We start from the raw sequence: 16,770 nt of genomic DNA on the forward strand, positions 1-16,770 counted from the left end.
CCCCACCCATCCAACACGACCAGGATGAACTGAAATGTCGACTATGAGACGTGTGTGTGTGTGTGTGTGTGTGTGTGTGTGTGTGTGTGTGTGTGTGTGTGTGTGTGTGTGTGTGTGTGTGTGTGTGTGTGTGTGGTAGCGTTGGTGATTTGATGCTTCCCCACATTTGTTGGTGGATTTTTTTTAGTTGCAGTTTGTCTTCTTGCCTTCAGCTGCATCCAGCATCATGTTGACCTTTATTTTTGACCTTTTGTGTGTTGATGTGTTGTGGGTTTTGTTTTCTTCTCCATCCATCCAGCCTGTTTTGTTTTGTTTTGTTTTTTTTAATGGTTTGTGTTTTGTGGTTTTGCACCTCCCCGCCCAGATTCAGATGCACGACCACCATGTGTCCCATCAGCCCCTGCTACCTGTTTGACATCACACCATCATAAAGTAGTTGTTGATCTGCGTTTTTTTTTTTCCTCTGTCTTTGTTTCAGATTAAGGTGGTGAACGCATTCCGTAGCTCCCTGTACGAGGGGCTGGAGAGCCCAGAGTCCCGTAGCTCCATCCACAATTTCATGGTCCATCCCGAGTTCGTGCCCCTGTCCGAGGAGGAGGCTCGCATCCCCGAGGAGACTGGAGACGAGATCGACTCCCTCCCCGGCGCCTCCTCTGGGGCGGGGGGAGGAGGAGTGCCGCCCAGCGCCTTGCCCCACAGCCGCGAGTCATCCATCTGAGCTCCTCCTCCCTCCTCCTCCTTCTCCTCCCTCTTCTTTCTCAGCATCATCTGTCATCCCACCAACTGAACTGTCGCGACGAGGAGGGAAGTCATCGCTCTGCTCATCCCTTCATCCTGCACACACACGCGCTTCACATCCTCATCACCCCCCTCAGTCATTCCTGCCGCGTTGTGTTTTTCATACTGACTGTGGCGTCGTTCTGCCTGTAAGTTTGTCCTTCCAGCACCACCTCCACCACCACACATGTATCAGTAGAGGGTGGAGTCCAGAGTCTCCACTGTGGAAGGCCTGTCCTTGTCCATTCATGTATATTTTTTACTTGATGATCCTTTTGAAAAGCTTTTAAAACGATGTTGGGTTCGATCTCTTGCGGGACTTGCAGCAGCATGTTGTGTTCTGTACTCGCTTCATTCCTGCGTATCGCTCTCAAAAATGGCACCGAACTTTTCAAAGAGTGCAGTGATTCTCATGTACATAACGCTTTCGCTCCTCTACACAGCTAACAGCCGGGTTTGGTGTTCAGAAGATTTTTAGGCAAATGCAAAAATGTAATCTTTTATTTTGTTCGTTTTTAAAACCTCTAAAGATTGTTAATTGATGGTTGATTCAAACTCCACAGAATGTCTTGTGCGTGTGACACTACAGTGTTCAAGGTTCAACTGTTAAAAAAAAAAAATGTTCTTCCCTTTATCGTGTCTGTATGTGTTGGTTTTTCTTCAGCTGCTGTGTTGCATGTGGAAGGACAGAATGTTTACGACCCAAAAATATCCAACATGGCAGCGTTCAGAGGGCGCTCGCTCTTTGCTCTGTGGGGCTCTGACCTCAACTCATCCAGTCAGGGTTCTGGTTCTCTCTGCCCCCCCCCCCCCAAGTACGTCCACAGTGTCGATAGGAAACGAGAGTGTGGTTCAAGTCCCCCCCCCCCCAGTAGGATGCATGTTTTGTTTCATTCGTGTTGAGTGGCATGATAACTTAGGAATGAATATTTGGGATTCTGTTTAGACAACCATATGTGTGTTAGGCTGCGGCAGCGTCTGTTCAGAGCTCCATGAACTTCCTGACTGCAGGACTGAACATCCTGTCACCACAACGGGACGGAGACAGGCTCATCAATCAGGTCACGGAGAGGGAAACTGCAGCGGGGACGTTAAAGCCCTGACACACTCCTCCAGTGAACGTCTGCACACGTGTCTGTTCCTGTGGTTCCTTAAGAAGTGCTGAGTTCCCCCCAGCGCGCTGATGAAATGAGGCCAGAACGTACGCTGAATGCTTTGACTGTCACCAATAAGAAAAACTGACTTTGACTTTGGTTAACACAAAACCAAAATACGTGAAGGACGAGGGTAATCGTTCGTCGTCCTCCCTCTTCCTCTGACTGTCTCAGTGTCCCTGACGTCTCCCTTCTGACAGGCTCATATTAGCTAAGTCCCGCCCTCTTGAAGTCTGCCAACCAATAAAAACAAACAGCCTGTGACCGTGACACTGTGAGGTGACCTCCGCTAACCACTGCCCCACTGTGCCGTCCTCACAGATGACCAAATTTATGTCACGAGAACATGAAAAAATGTCGTTTGGGGCTCTCCAAACTGGACCGTACTGCCACAGGGTGAGAACTATTCGTCCCTTTTGCCTCTTCTAAATAAATAGTTCTTGTCCATTTTACACACACCTGATCTGGGTTGCAGCGGACGAGACTAAGACAGATAGCCCCAGCTTACCTTGTCTCCTCCCCAGAGACACATCATGTTCGTCCTGGTGGATCCCGAGGGGCTTCTCAGACCAGATAGGACTTAGAGTCCCTGCAGATTACGTCTACAGGGAGGCGTCCTGATGGTCAGCTGAGTCCTTTCAGCATGAAAGAGCAGATAGTCTGATCCACCTCATTTCACGTCCCAGGGACGAGCCTTTGTCTCAGTTTGCACCATCCAGTCCACATCTGTTGGTGCACACGTGTCTTTAGTTTGACTTTATGTAATCTCCCCCACTCTCTCTAAAGTTTAACTTGTGTTTGTAACACTGTTAAAAGGGGAATGACTGTCGTGTCGATGAGTCAGATCAGTTCAACAAACAGGAAGTTCATAGATGTCTGAACGGAATCTGGACAGTCTGTCTGTGTTCAAGACAAATCTTAGTACCAGTTCTGATGTTTTTGTTCCCTCGTTTGTCAGATCTGACGAACAGAAACTAAATCATCTGTTCTTATTGAAGTAATGTGCTACTACTGCCATATTTCCAACTTTTTTGTCATGACTAGGTTCTTCCTCCCCTCTGATGAGCTTTTTCTATGTAACTCAGAGCCATATTTTATAGGTTGTCTGTATTGTTTTTTATCTCATGGTTATCGAGGTTTCCTTTGGACTTTCTCACCCCCCGACCCCTCGACCCCTCGACCCCTCCTCCCCCCTACATCCTCCTCCCCGGCCCTTTACTCCAAACATGACCAAAAAGCAAGGAGAAAATCTTCAGTCGTCACTGCCGAACCAAGTTTAAAGGACCTCTACAATGTTTACATGAAAAGCAAGTGGGTGGCAGTTCGCCTGCGCTTCTCTCATCCGACCACTTCCCTTTCATTCCCTTGCTTTCCTGAATCTTAGAGTTACTATTTAACTAAATGGGGAATCTTTCTTGCATGGTTTTCATATAAAATTCAATGTTTTGCTCATTTTTTACAATTCTTCTGTATTTTTATATTAAGTACTTTTTAATATTTTGGAGATATATGAATATATATGTATAGGCTGAAGAGTTTGGTGACAGTACAGTACATGAATGAGATGAGTCTAACGTGGACTTTTTACAGCTCTCTAAATATTTATGCCACGTGTGTCGTCTTGGTCACCTGATGTTAGGGCTCAGAAACCTGCAGTGACTTGTTTACTTCCTGTTGGCCGTTCAATTGGAATCTCAACAATCTCGTTCCATCAGCCCCCTTTTACATGAGTATATCCACCTTATATAAGATGTTGTGATACACTACACGCTATGTGATTACGCAGTTATCCAACTCCATTAGAGTTCAGCAAATGCAACGTGAATACAGCTAACTGTATCAAACATTAAATGGGAGTGTATAATTATTTATCCAACCTCTGGGTTTCTTTGTTTCTGTACTTTGAAGATACTAAGACTAATTTTTTTTTTGAATGAGTGGATCGAAGCTGTTTTTCCAACTGACTGCTGTCGGAGCTGACGACTTTATAGAGGATCGAAGCTGTGTCCCGCCTCAGGCTCCGCCTCCTTTTGAAGCGGCGCGTCTGCCCCCCCGTCCAGAAACGAACTCTGATCCCCTTCGAGACCAAAAAACTGAGGATCAAAGTAGAGTCGGTCCAGGCAGTGAGGGTCTTTGAGCCTTTGACTCAGACCTGAACCCAACATGCTTAAAGTCTCCGGGACTTGAGGACAGTTTGAACTCGCTCGTCTCGGGTTGGGTTTTAGTCGCTAAAAAATGAATCAAAAGATTGAACCCATTACGACCTCCTCGAAGAATGACAAACGTGAACTCTCTTTGAGCTCTTATGTTGATTTATTCGTCACAGTTTCAGTATTTTATGTGCGACAAGGAACTTTTAACTGGCTACAACACAGTCTCAGTTTAAAACTGATGCATCTTTGTGACCCACATAAACAAACGAGGCCGTCAGTAGAAGATTATAGTTGATCTCAATGCCTGTCACCAGGTTGGAGAAGTCCTAGAATTAAAACTTGTGTTCATGGTGAAGTGTTGAGGATGAGTTGAGGAGTTTCAGCCTGAAGAAAGAAGGTTCTCTGCAGTTTCTTGTCACATTAGTTGTTATTTTTACGCAGATGCATCCTGCAAACAGCTCAGATAGGGAAGAAAATAGGTCGTCTCTTTACTTCTCTCACTTCTGAAAACGATACAGGCTAAATCAAGATCCTCACGAGATCTTTAAGAGGTGGAAGTGGTCGTACCACTTTTGTCCACAGGGGCCGCCAGAATCAACAAAACAAAAGTACCTTGTGGCAGCTTTAACATGATAAATTACTTTGACCGGCTGCTGAAATGACTTGGAAGATAAATCTGTTAAGCTTGAATTCTTCTTTACATCCTGCTGCACGTGTTTACACGCCTGATCATGGCTCTGAAGCTCGGGCTGCTCGTGGACCACATGTATTAAATCCGGGGAAGAAAGAAAGAAAGAAAAGACGGTATATGTTTCGTTTAGTCGTGAAATTCAAGGGGGCGGAGCCTGTGGCGGGACACAGCCACGGCTGTAGATGTCATCGCCATTTTATACGACCACCAACCTTCAGAAAACATACCGCGGGAAGAGAGCAGGACTGTTAAAGCGCTCGTGACATCACTTCCTCTTCCTGCCGTGTGTGTCGGTTGCCTGTAAATGAGACGCACCTCCCAAACGATGACGCGTTTCCTCTCTGTTTTTGTTCGACTGCTGATTCTGACAGAACAGCGGCGCTCCTGCAGTCAGTGCAATGTAAATATTGTCATATAAGTGAATGAAGTGTACCTGCTGTCTGTGTCGGTGGCGGGTAATGGGAGAGGGGGCAATCAGCCAATCATCACCCAGCAAAGCTTTAAGAATGTTCTGCCAAAGTCGATTTTTTTTTCTTTTCTCTCTTCTTCTTGTGCACAAGTTTGCCGTCACGCCCCCCCTCCACACGCTCCGATCCACTCCCTCCCTCCCTCCCTCCCTCCCTCTCCTCGTCCCTCCCGTCTGGATAAGATTGTCCCTCTGTGCTTGCCATGGCCTCGCTGTGGTGATCGTCTGTTGGACTGGTTGGACTGGTTGCCCTCACGTCTCATGCCAGGCGCACAGTACAGCCCGGCCCACCAGAAGACGCTCCAGAACTGTTTTGTGCTTCTGGTTTACGTCACAAATCAAAACTCAGCAGCGGACTGACAACAACAAAAAAACAAAACAAAAAAACAAATAAAAAATCTTCATCCGGGCTTTTTTTTTTTAGTTTTTTTAGTTTTTTTTTTTTTTTAGTTTTTTTCCCTGAAGTTTTGCCGCAGTTTTCCCCAACCGGACTTCTGTATGGAAAAGGAACTCGCTTCTTATCCGGTCATCGTTGCATTTTGACTGCTTCCTCCTTCAGAGCACTGCCTTTCTCAGAACAGCTTCCTGTTGCCGGATACTAAGGAAATCTTTGGAGAATCTTCACATCCACTTCAAAACAATTCACAAATCCAAAAAAAGAGAAGGAAAAAAAAAAGAAATGGTTAAAACGAACTGGAATATCACAGCTGGAAAAGTCATAACCACTTAACATATGTATCTATATATTTATATATTATCTCTATATATTTATATCTAGTCCAGTGGATATAAATACATAGATTTATATATGGTTTCTCAGTTGAACTTCATTGCAAAAAAGACTGAAAAAAGATTTGTTTTCTGTAATTACTATGATACACAGTAATAGGCGTTGGTGTTATTTTTGTATAAACATAATATCATCTATGTGGCATGCATGACATATATACAAAAATTTGGTGGTTTAAAGCAATATGTCCAACCTGGTGCGATTGGTTCCGTCGTGTTCTGTGTAGCCTAAAAGCCACTCTGTGCGAGAAAAGAGACAAAAAAAGAAGTTAAAAAAAAAACAAAACAAAACAAAAAAAAGAAACAAAAAAGAGAAACTGCATTTGGATAAAAACTTAACTGTTCAGTATCTGTGTTCAATGTTCTGTGTTCTGCATGTTTTAGTATGGAATGAAACATCCCAAAATGTTGACTTGTTTTTTATTTTGTTGTTTGTTTTTTTTTTTTTTTGTTTTCGTCAAATGAATCTCAAATACACGCCCCCCCCCCCCCAAAAACACACACACACACACACACATTTGCACTGTGAGGTGAAACACACTGAGGAAATTGAAACTGTGTGACTTCTCATGGATGGATTGATGAAAGATGACGATTCCTCTTTTTTTTTTTTTTGTTTCCATCGTCTCAAACTTTTAAGCTTTTGATCTGTCTGCTCATCCACCTCTCCGCTGTTTTCATCCACCAGTCCCAACACACACACACACACACACACACACACACACACACACACACACACACACACACACACACACACACACGTACGTAAAAAACACTCAGATTTTTACAGACGCTCCTGAACTCATCACCCACTCATGTGTGCAGTGAGAGGAGGAGGGAGACAGTGACAGTAAACAGGCCTGAATCATCAGCGTGTGGTTCAGGTAGGCTTCAGCTCCGCAGGTGTCATCATCTCACCGATCGCATCCATCGATCGTCCTGATCCATCATCCTCCCGACAGAACGAGGATGATGCCGTTTGTCTCTCACCTGTAAAATGTTTTGTGTTGATGTCTGATTTCTCTCTGTTCTGTCAGTCTGATCATTTCAGACGTTCAGTTTGTCGACCAGAACGCACTGACGAGGTTATTTTCAACTGTAAAATTGTGTGACTGCAACAACTCAGTATCGATTAATCTGTAGATCCTTTTTTTTTTTTTTTGATTGATTGATTGATTGATTGATTAATGTACAATTTTATAAAATATAAAATATCAGAAAATGCCTGTTACTGTATAATTTCCCCGCCCTGACCGTAAGATGACGTCTTGAAATTCAAAAGCAGGAAATGATCACGTTTGAGACGCTGAAATCACAGAACGTTTAATCTTCGATTAATTGATTAATCACTGAGAGCTGATCTGCAGCTGTTTTCACTAATTGTTTTTCCTGTCCAGCTCGTCAGTGATTGTAGCCGTAATCTGTGAAAAAAAAACAAACCTAATTTAAGGCATCTTTAGTTATTATTAGTAATTATGTGTTTGTGTAAAATATCAAATTGTGCATCGATATTGATCAGATCACGCTTTAATTTACATCGCTGCCAGTCTGACAGTGGAGAGCAGAGTTGCTGATGACGGGGGGGGGACACCTCATTGTTTAAACTCTGAATTTACATTGAATCAGATCATCACTGCCATTAAAGTAAAGTTTACGTTGGATTTTAAAGTCCGAAACAACTAAAAAAAATAAGAGACCAAGAAAAGAAAAAAAAAACTGCCAAAGCCGCAATGACTCCTTTAGATTTCTATTTTTTTCCTCTTCAGCACGTAAAAATCAGACAGCTGTGGGGTTTCTTTAGGCTAGCAGTTTCCCTCTGCTTCCAGTCTTTGTGCTAAGCTAGGCTAAAAATGGCCTGTGGAAAAAGAGAAACAAGAATATTTTCTAAAATGTTAGAGAACGGAGACAGGACGTGAAGCAAAGCGAGTGACTTTGTGTTTCAATATTCATTCGACTGAACATTCCTCCTCAGATTGAATCTGTTTAGAAACGCGTGTTTTCAGTCATCAGGCTGTAGAAACGTCGTCATGGTGACTGTCGGCAGCGTCAAGGGTTGAATGTTGGACTGTGCCGTCACGTCGAAGTGAGCCGAGTGTGTCGTGTGAAAGTTTGGCAGATCTGTCGGCAGGATTCACAAAATACTGAGGTCATAGATCAAAAGTCACGCTCTTAAAGATTTAAATTTATACCATTCTTCTATCTGCCTGTACACATGTTGTGTATGGTTTAGTAAAGAGGACTTGGTGTTGTACCGTTCCCACTAAAATGAAAAAAACACAGACGTCCAACTAAACACTAAATATTACAAAATATAAAAGTTCTAAAGAAGCAAAATTAACCGTTAACTTTTAGTGACACTCGAGCACCAACATGAGGTTGAAAATTTGCTGCAACCATTCAGTTCCCTACAAATAACGATTACAGTAACTTTTGACGATTCTCTGTCCAACACTGATTCCTGACCAAAAAAACCTGCAACACTGGCGACGTTTCCCATCAGCCTGAGCTTCATCGAGCTCAGTGGCGATCAAACAAACAGCAGTGGACTTCATCAAAGAGTTCCGGTGTTTAGTTTGAAACATGTCGCTGCCAACAAGTTCAGAATGAGAACGTATTTACGTTGTCTTATTACTTGAGAAGCCGTCAGAAAGGGTTAGCATCACCGCGTTGTTAAAGGTCGTGACCTCGGCGTCTTGTGTCCTGTCTGTCAGACTCTGAGCCTCAGCAGTGATCTGTGTGTGTGTGTGTGAGACAAAACAAAACTTCCTGTGCTTCCCGTGTGTGTGTGTGTGTTGGGTCGGTGAAAGTGTGTTTCCTCAGTGTGTGTGTGTGTGTCACCTTCTCCCTCGCTCGCTCTCATCCTGTCCGTCTCATCATCATCCTCCTGTTTGCTTCAATCTATGCAACAGACTCCAGTTCGACTCCAGTGGTTCATCTCTCTCTCTCTCTCTCTCTCTCTCACTCTGTCTCTGTCTCGCTCGTCCTCGTCTTCTTCTTTACCTGCTTTTTTTTTTTTTTTTTTTAAATTTTCCGGTCCTTTCTACAAACAGAACCACGGTTACCTGTACATTGATGTGTGTGTGTACGCGCGCGCGTGTGCACGACAGGTGCGCACGCTCATGTTGATTTCTTTACTCTTTTGTAAGATATGATCGTGTGGAATGCCTTGGTCTTTAGTGTCATGTCGTTTGAACTTAAGCTGAACAAAAGATGATAATCAAGCAACTGAGTACAAGTTGTGACATAAGTATATATATATAATATATAAATATATATAAATATATACAAATCTATATACATAAAATAAAGCCATTGGAATTTGAAATAAATCTGTGTCCATTTGTGATTTTTTTGTTTGTTTTTTTTTCTCATTCAGATTTTTGTTTTTAAAGTGTTTCTGGATTCTTGTTTCTTCTGACGTTGGATCCAAAATGTGACCTGAAGACTTCACAGCTTTTATTACATGTATCACAACACAAACCTGCAGATTCAGTCAAGAACACCAGTTAAAATACTTTTAATGGAGTTTAGTGCTACAAGATCCTGATGAAACAAAGGCTGTGTCTCAGTTCAGGGTCTGCATCCCTCGAAGGACTCTGCCTTTCAGGTCTTCGAAGGCGAGTCCTTCAGAGAGACTTCGTTAACCTCGTCAGCCGTTGTTAACTGGGACGGTCTAGCAATGTCGCCATTTTCCTTCTTTTTTCTTTTTCTGGCACGCAAAGAATCTTGGGATATGTGAGGCTGCGAAGGATCGTAGCGGTGCATCCTCCAAAAAGAGGGAAAAGAAGTTCGCGTGGACTAATAATTGGACTTAAAATGCTCCTCTGAAGGATGCAGACCCTGAATTGAGACACAGCTGTTTAACAGATCACAGACTTTAAAGGTTAAATTCACCCAAAGATCATTCTCGCCTTCATGCTGATGGAACGTCCGGTGAAGTTTTGTAGGACGGAAAACATTTCTGGAGCTTCACAGAAAACCAGTGCTGCAGCTTTCTCCTAAACAACTTGGTTTAAAAAAACAGCTAAAAATGAAAATAAAAGGGCTCCAAACAGTTCATACAGCATAATCCAAGTCTCTGTAAACCCTGAGATCCCAGATTGATTTGAAAAAAGACATTATTTACATCACCAGTGGAGCTCGAGCTCACACCTCAGACGAGATGAGTGAAGATTCCAGCTGAAAAAAAGAGTGTAAATAACTTAATTAATCACTTAATCTACAGTGTTTTGCTGTGAAGCTCCAGAAATGTTTCGCCTTGACGTTGATTTCACTTCTTACACTGAATGTATTAAAATACAAACACCGACTGTAAACACGTCAAGTCTTACAAATCCAGTAAAGAATAACAAATAAAAGCTACTCCAGACTCCCTTTAGAAAACGATCAGTTATGAGACTTGTTGCGTTTGAAGAAACTTCATAAACTTGGTGAAACGCTGACAAAGACACATTCTCAACTGTCTGGGCTTTCTCGTTAATTCGGCAGATGTTATTCATGAAGATGTGTTTTTCTTCGTGTAAAAGAAAGTATTATTTTGTTTCAGTGATGTAGGTTTATTAGCATTTAATACCAGGTGTCAATCAGATCACTCAGAACTCCACGGGTCAGAGCCACATCTAGACCTCCATGGATCAGAGTTTTCCAGCTGTGTGTATTAACACTGCCACCATGTGGACAGCAGCTGAGTTACACCTGAGCGAAGACACCAGGTTTACAAATCAAACATGTTCTATATGGATGGATTTTACACCTCCAGGAGCAACTAACACTGAAATATACAACAACTTTATAATCATGATATTAGATGAACAGATACAATTAATAAATATATTCTTAGCTCATCATAATAAGAACAAAACAATTCCCATAATTCCCACATCCTGTTGTTTCCTGCTTCAGGTCCAGAGGAAGTTTCTGTTCTCAGTGTTTAACTAACAGCCTCGATAACTCTGCTGTGTCGTCAGCTGCCACAACTGTGTTTGATTTGAAAGCACGTTTGGTTTTAACAGGATATCGTTCGACCATTTTTAGCAGCTATAGCTCTCCTCTAATTGTGCCGGTGCTGCTGGATGAATTATTAGATGATGAAATAAGAGGAAATTGCCTGAAACAGAAACCTGAACTGAAGCGGGTGAAGAAATTCTGCTGATGGCAGACGAAGAACATCAGAGAGTTTATGTGAGGAGGAGAATTAATCAGAGAGACGAGAGCAGACGGTGACTGCAGATCAACATCTGTAGTCTGAAACAAGAGAAGAAAAGAAGTGATGTAACGTCTTATCAAAGGTTCAAAATATATTGATGTAGCTGCAGCTGACATTATTATTGATTAATCGTCAGGACCACTGGCTGTAGCAATCAGTGGGCGGAGCTTCCAGGTGTGAGAAGTGAAGCCGGTGATGAAGTGCCTTCAACTTGTATTCTTTCTGATGACCAGCAGGGGGCGACTCCACTGGTTTAAAAAAAAAAATGTAAGCTTATGAGAAAATGACCCGACTTCTCACTTCATGTTTGACCTCAGTAAAAAGTTTCCTGATGAGTTTTTGATCTCAGTCTCTGGTTTCAGGTCAACACAGCACGATGTTCATTCAGTGAATTATGTTCCTTCTTTTCCCTCTTTTTGGAGGATGCACCGCTGATATCCTTTGTGGCCTCACGTATCCCAAGAAAGAAAGAATAAGAAAGAAAATGGCGACATCATGTGGTGTAGGATCGTCACTTTCGCGGACCTGGGCAGCAGAAATCCACCCCCATTTAAAAACGGTTGACGCGTCCTTTGAAGGACGCAGAAGCCTCTGAATTGCGATTTCTGCTGCCCAGGCCCGCGAAAGTCACGATCTACGCCACACGATGTCGCCATTTTTTGTCTTTCTTCTCTTTTGGGTGTGAAAAGAATCTTGGGACATGTGAGTCAATGTGGCCATTTGTTCTGCTGTTCTCTGACAACTAAAAGTCACAATAAGTTTGCTGTCATACCTCCGAATTACTGATTTGTTATTTTCAGTCTTTAAATATCACCTGAATGCAGGAAACATGGTCGCTGATGCTCAGAGATTTGGAGCGTATATTTTGAGGCCTTGATGTTGGACGTCATCCTGGATCCTGTCTGAACCCGAAGCTCTGCAACATTTAAAGGGGCTCTTTGTTACAATATAAAGTAATTTACATGTTAATCTCTTTCTCACTGGACACGTGTGACGGTTGTCTGGACCGGCGTTGTTCGATGCTGCTGGACTGTGGATTTCTCAGTGAAGGACTAACGGATGTGAGCTCAGGTCTCGTCTCAGTGCTTCTCTCTGCTCTGCCAGCCGAGCAGATAAATTAACTTTATAAAAAAGGAGTCTGCGAACTTAAACTAACGACTGCGGACGACTTTAAGTGTCAGGAATGTGATAACAACCTGAATTTCTCCCTCTGCTGATTAGTTTTCTCTGTTTGCCTTTAAATGTCTTCACACCTTCATCATTTACTCTCTAATGGACTGAATCACTCGTCCACCCACGAGATCTCCGACCGCAGCCAACATTTCTCTCTGATGGAGACTCGTCCTGGACGGTGTTGTCAAGATGGCAACATTTCTACCCTCCACTGTGGCGACGCCGCAGCAACCTGGAGGCCCGCAGTTCGTTTTGGCTTCATTAGTGTCGGGGAGGGGGAGTCGTGCCGGCCGCGATGTCGAGCAGCTCCAGGCGACAAGCATGTTAAACTACAGGCCGAGTGAGTTTAGAAAAGTTGGAACCCGAGCTGACAGACAGTTCGCTGACTCCACACTGACTCACTGCCTCCACATCAGCGGAGCCATTCAGAGACGTTTCTCTAAAGTCTTTCCCTTTGTCAGACGCCCCAATCTCTCTCCGAGGAGAGGAAACGAGGCGGATTAGACCGGGAAAATAGAGAAATTGATAATCCCTCAATTGAATTTCATCCTCCTTTTGAAAGCATCAGATTATGTAAAGGGAATGTGTGAGAGTGTAAACCTGGTCCTCTGTCACGGCGAGGTGCACAAACAACCTGCCAGACGTTTGATATTCTCGCTCCACAGAGCCACATGTCAGAGAGACGACGCTGCTGACGTGCTTCATTAGCAAATCAAGTGTGTGTGTGTGTGTGTGTGTGTGTGTGTGCGTGTGTGTGTGTGTGTGTGTGTGTGTGTGTGTGTGTGTGTGTGTCGCGGGCTCTATAAAAGGGCCGGAGGTCGAACCTGAAGTCAGTTTATTGTCTGACGATCAGAGGAGCAGCTGTCAACAACAAGGTGAGCACCTTTAAAGACCGCCGTCAGATTTTTAATTTCATTTCACAGTTTTTGTTTTGTTTTCTGTCACGCTTCAGTAACTCTGTGGTTTTTTTTTTTCTTCTTCTATTCGTACTAATAGAATTAGATCTCTTTAAAGGTGCGCTCTGAGGAGGACAAACAGCTTGTTTATTCCGTTTGAGAAAAAATAAATATGTCTGAGTTTGTATCATTACCTTATCAATATTGTTGATATTAATTATGAGTTGTAATTTCTTCCAAAACTACATACTGCTCCTTTAAATGTGGCGTTTGTGGAACAAACAGCTTTGTGACAAACGGACACATTCTTCCAGTTAAAGGTTCATTATGTAGTTTTGGGGAAAAAGATTTAGACAGAAGAAAAAGATTGTTATTGACCTTTTTTTTTTTTTTTAACCTTAAAGGAGCTTTTTATAAGAAAATTAGATTTTTGAGTCTCATTCTCAACTTGTCAAATAATGATGCTTTGGGGTTTTAGGACGAGCCGCAATCCTAAAGCATCATTATTTGACAAGTTGGGAATAAGACTCAAAATTATATTTTCCTTTAAATATATATATTTTCTATTTACCTTTAAAGGGCGAAACAATTTCAAACTGTTTTACTCTGTTTATACGTGGCGGACCCTGCCGCCCTCAAACACCTGGAAGAAAACAAATACGTCTGAGTTTGTATCATTACCTCATTAATATTGTAAATATAAATATGTATTTATCAAAAAGCTTGGATTTCTTCCAAAATTATAAAGAGCCCCTTTAATAATAATTAATTTTCCATTGTAAAAAAATGATGACGTTTAGAATATATGAGGTAAATTAAGGAAATTAAAATCTGCGTAGTTTAAATTTCTGTTTGTGTTTCGTCGATTGACTGAAGGATGGATGACGTGATGGTATCACCATCTGTTCAAATGTTTCAGCCGGTCAGTCGTTTCTTGTCCTGCAGATGTTTATATGTATTTTTGAAAACTGCTCTGCAGTTGGACGGTCGACTTTCTTCTTGAGGTCAGAAAAGATGTGAAGTTAGAGGCGACTGCGGTGAGAAGAGACTCCAACTGTGGGTTAATTCTAGTATTTCCTCGTTTTCTGGGTCAATTCAGTCAGTTAGGAACCAGAGAAAACGCCTGTAACTCCATTTTACTCAACTGTCCCGTCATTACACCTGCTGATCCAGACAGAAATATGAATTTCTTGCACAATCTATCTTAAAAAATGTTCAGAAAATGTTTAACTTTTACATTGTCATCGGCAAAAATGGCTGAAATGACAGTGGACGAGGCTTTAAATAGGCTCAAACATATAAAATATCTTGTTGACGCCATATTTAATGATAAAAACTCTTTAAAAAAAACATCCGTCCTTAATTAACTAAATATCTGAGAACAGCCACCGAAACACGTCAGACCTCCTGCAGCAAAACGAAGTCGATTGTTCATCTGGAGGAGTATATTTAGATTGAATGGAGGGATGTTTTCTCTGGATTTGAGCTCTTTATAAGTTCACTTGTCATTATTTACAAAACAACAATACTTTTTTTTCTGCAGGAAAAACTGTAAGAATAAGGTATTTTTTTCCCACTTTTTCCTCACAAAGTTGCTCAAATATGAGACTGACAATGAAAATGAGCTTATGACAACCAGTGGAGACGTGTTTTATGATGCGACCTGAAGAGATTTGTGTTTGTTTGCTGTTGCAGAAGATGCAGATGTCCCACCGGTCCGTGCAGTGGCTCACCGTCCTGCTTTGTGTCGTCTTCACAACCATCCGGTGTCAACAGAGCGAGAGGTGAGACCAACACGGTGCGAGCTCTCAGTGCTCTGACACAAAACTGTATAAATATGTTAGTGTTCAGTGTTGCTTAAAGGAAAACTCCACTGAAAATGACTCCGAGGCTGACAGACGTTTCCTCTCTTCCTCCCTGCAGCCGTCGAGCTGTAACTGAACACCAGCTGATGCACGACCGCAGCAAAAACATCCAGAGTCTGAAGAGACTCATCTGGCTGTCCAGCGCCATCGAGGGGCTCCACACGGCCCAGACCCGCTCCGCTGCTTTCGACCCCACAAAGGTTCTGGATCTGGCTCTCAATCCGGCGCTGGTCCCTGCTGCCAGGAGCCTCCAGCCCGGCCGGGTGCAGAGCGTCCTCAGAGACTTCTTTAACCCGTACATGACTCAGCTGCCTGACAGAGAGTCCTAACATGAAGCCGCTGCACATACACACACATTAAAAATGATCATTTAACTGTGTCCGTCGTTTGAACAATGAGACAAATGAAGCACAAAATCACCTGTAGTGTCGAGACATTCAGCCGGGGGGGGGAAAGAAAAAAACCTCACTCACCAGAATAAATGTTGCTAATGAACGTTTCTACTTTACATTTCTTTAGGATCAGTTCCCAGCGCCGCTCTTACGATCTGATCAGGGTTTAGGTACAAAAACCACTGGGTTAGGGTTAGAAAGGGACCATGTTCTAGTCCAAAACATGTTCTGGTCGCGACAAACGTGGCCGGAGATGTTCCCAGTTCACCTTAAAGAGACGCCATGTAGTTTTGGAGAAGTCAGTCAAACTCATGACTGAAATATCAAACTGCTCTCAGAGGATAAAAAAGACCCCAGGACACTGTTTGAAGATAGAAAGGTGGCAGGGTCCGCCACTTATAAACAAATTAAAAAACAGTATGAACTTTTCCTTTAACGTCAGTGTGTGTTTATTCAGCTTATTCACTCATGACAACAACAAGAGTTTGTTTGTTCTTCTCCAAAACTGCACAGTGCAGCTTTAAATATCAGTTTTAAAACATGAATATTTAGACGCCGTGGTCCCTTGTTGAAAATCTCCAGTGGTTTGAAACGTACTCGTCCTGTCGGTCTGGTTTAAAGCCTTTGACGTGCAACAAATGTTAACGTATCAGTGGTTTGCAGTGATGTTAAGTGACAGCATTTTATTTTGGCGTCTGGGCTGAATGCATTTATGGTACCAAAGTAAGATCTGAGTTTGAGCTACCTGAATGTTTATCAGTGAGCAGCTTTTATTTATTTATCTTTTTTTTTTTTTGTCATAATCTATGATCTACATTCTACATCGCAGGCTGGAAGATAAAACCAAAAAATAAAAATATTTTCAAGCATGTGGAGAATCACAAACTGAATCATTTTTCCCAGTAAATTACAGCAACGCTGCAACACGACTGAATAATAAAAGTCTGTGTATCGACCTGATATCTGCAGACACATGGTGAGCTGGTGTCACGTCAGGACAGACAGAAATAAAATGGATCCGATCAAACTCTTTTAACACGACAGGATAAAAAAACACAAGCAGAAGAGATCACTCTGTAACTGCTCATGTCAGAGTTTGACATGAACTAACCTGGTGGTACACATTATAATGACTTGATATCTAGGAAGTCGACATTTTAAACTACTTTCGTACGTACACTTGCTCTTCTCTCACTCTCCTCAACTGA

At 42.5% G+C, this 16,770-nt stretch overlaps 2 protein-coding genes across 13 annotated transcripts in view; both read left to right on the forward strand.

Moving 5' to 3' along the window:
• The window catches only part of LOC119021536 (plasma membrane calcium-transporting ATPase 1-like), an 85,438-nt gene extending 81,631 nt beyond the window's left edge, over window positions 1-3,807 (forward strand). For 9 of the 10 annotated variants that reach the window (XM_037101891.1, XM_037101882.1, XM_037101888.1 and 6 more), the window contains one exon: window positions 479-3,807. In XM_037101891.1, coding sequence (XP_036957786.1) covers window positions 479-718 — 240 coding nt within the window. In that variant the 3' untranslated portion in view covers window positions 719-3,807. The remainder of the gene's footprint in view (window positions 1-478) is intronic. The other variant, XM_037101890.1, reaches the window with a different exon arrangement.
• A 9,425-nt stretch (window positions 3,808-13,232) lies between these two features.
• pth4 (parathyroid hormone 4) lies at window positions 13,233-16,385 on the forward strand. Of its 3 annotated transcripts, none has more exons than XM_037101734.1 (3): window positions 13,233-13,284; window positions 15,001-15,089; window positions 15,229-16,385. In XM_037101734.1, the coding sequence occupies exons 2-3, from the start codon at window positions 15,004-15,006 to the stop codon at window positions 15,497-15,499; spliced, it is 357 nt and encodes a 118-aa protein (XP_036957629.1). In that variant the 5' UTR covers window positions 13,233-13,284; window positions 15,001-15,003; the 3' UTR covers window positions 15,500-16,385. The 3 variants fall into 3 exon arrangements, with proteins under 3 accessions (XP_036957629.1, XP_036957628.1, XP_036957630.1); XM_037101735.1 differs by lacking the exon at window positions 13,233-13,284 and adding an exon at window positions 14,842-14,867; XM_037101733.1 differs by lacking the exon at window positions 13,233-13,284 and having other exon boundaries at window positions 14,328-15,089.
• Window positions 16,386-16,770: the final 385 nt, after the last annotated feature.

This window comes from Acanthopagrus latus, chromosome 6 (assembly GCF_904848185.1).
Source record: "Acanthopagrus latus isolate v.2019 chromosome 6, fAcaLat1.1, whole genome shotgun sequence".
NCBI lineage: Eukaryota > Metazoa > Chordata > Actinopteri > Spariformes > Sparidae > Acanthopagrus > Acanthopagrus latus.

What these genes read in the sequence shown, in the direction of transcription:
- pth4 (XM_037101733.1), top strand. Translation starts at nt 14,959, where the DNA reads ATGATGCGACCTGAAGAGATTTGTGTTTGTTTGCTGTTGCAGAAGATG. An exon ending in CGGTGTCAACAGAGCGAGAG is followed by an intron (nt 15,090 to 15,228) that starts GTGAGACCAACA and finishes TCCTCCCTGCAG; the next exon opens with CCGTCGAGCTGTAACTGAAC.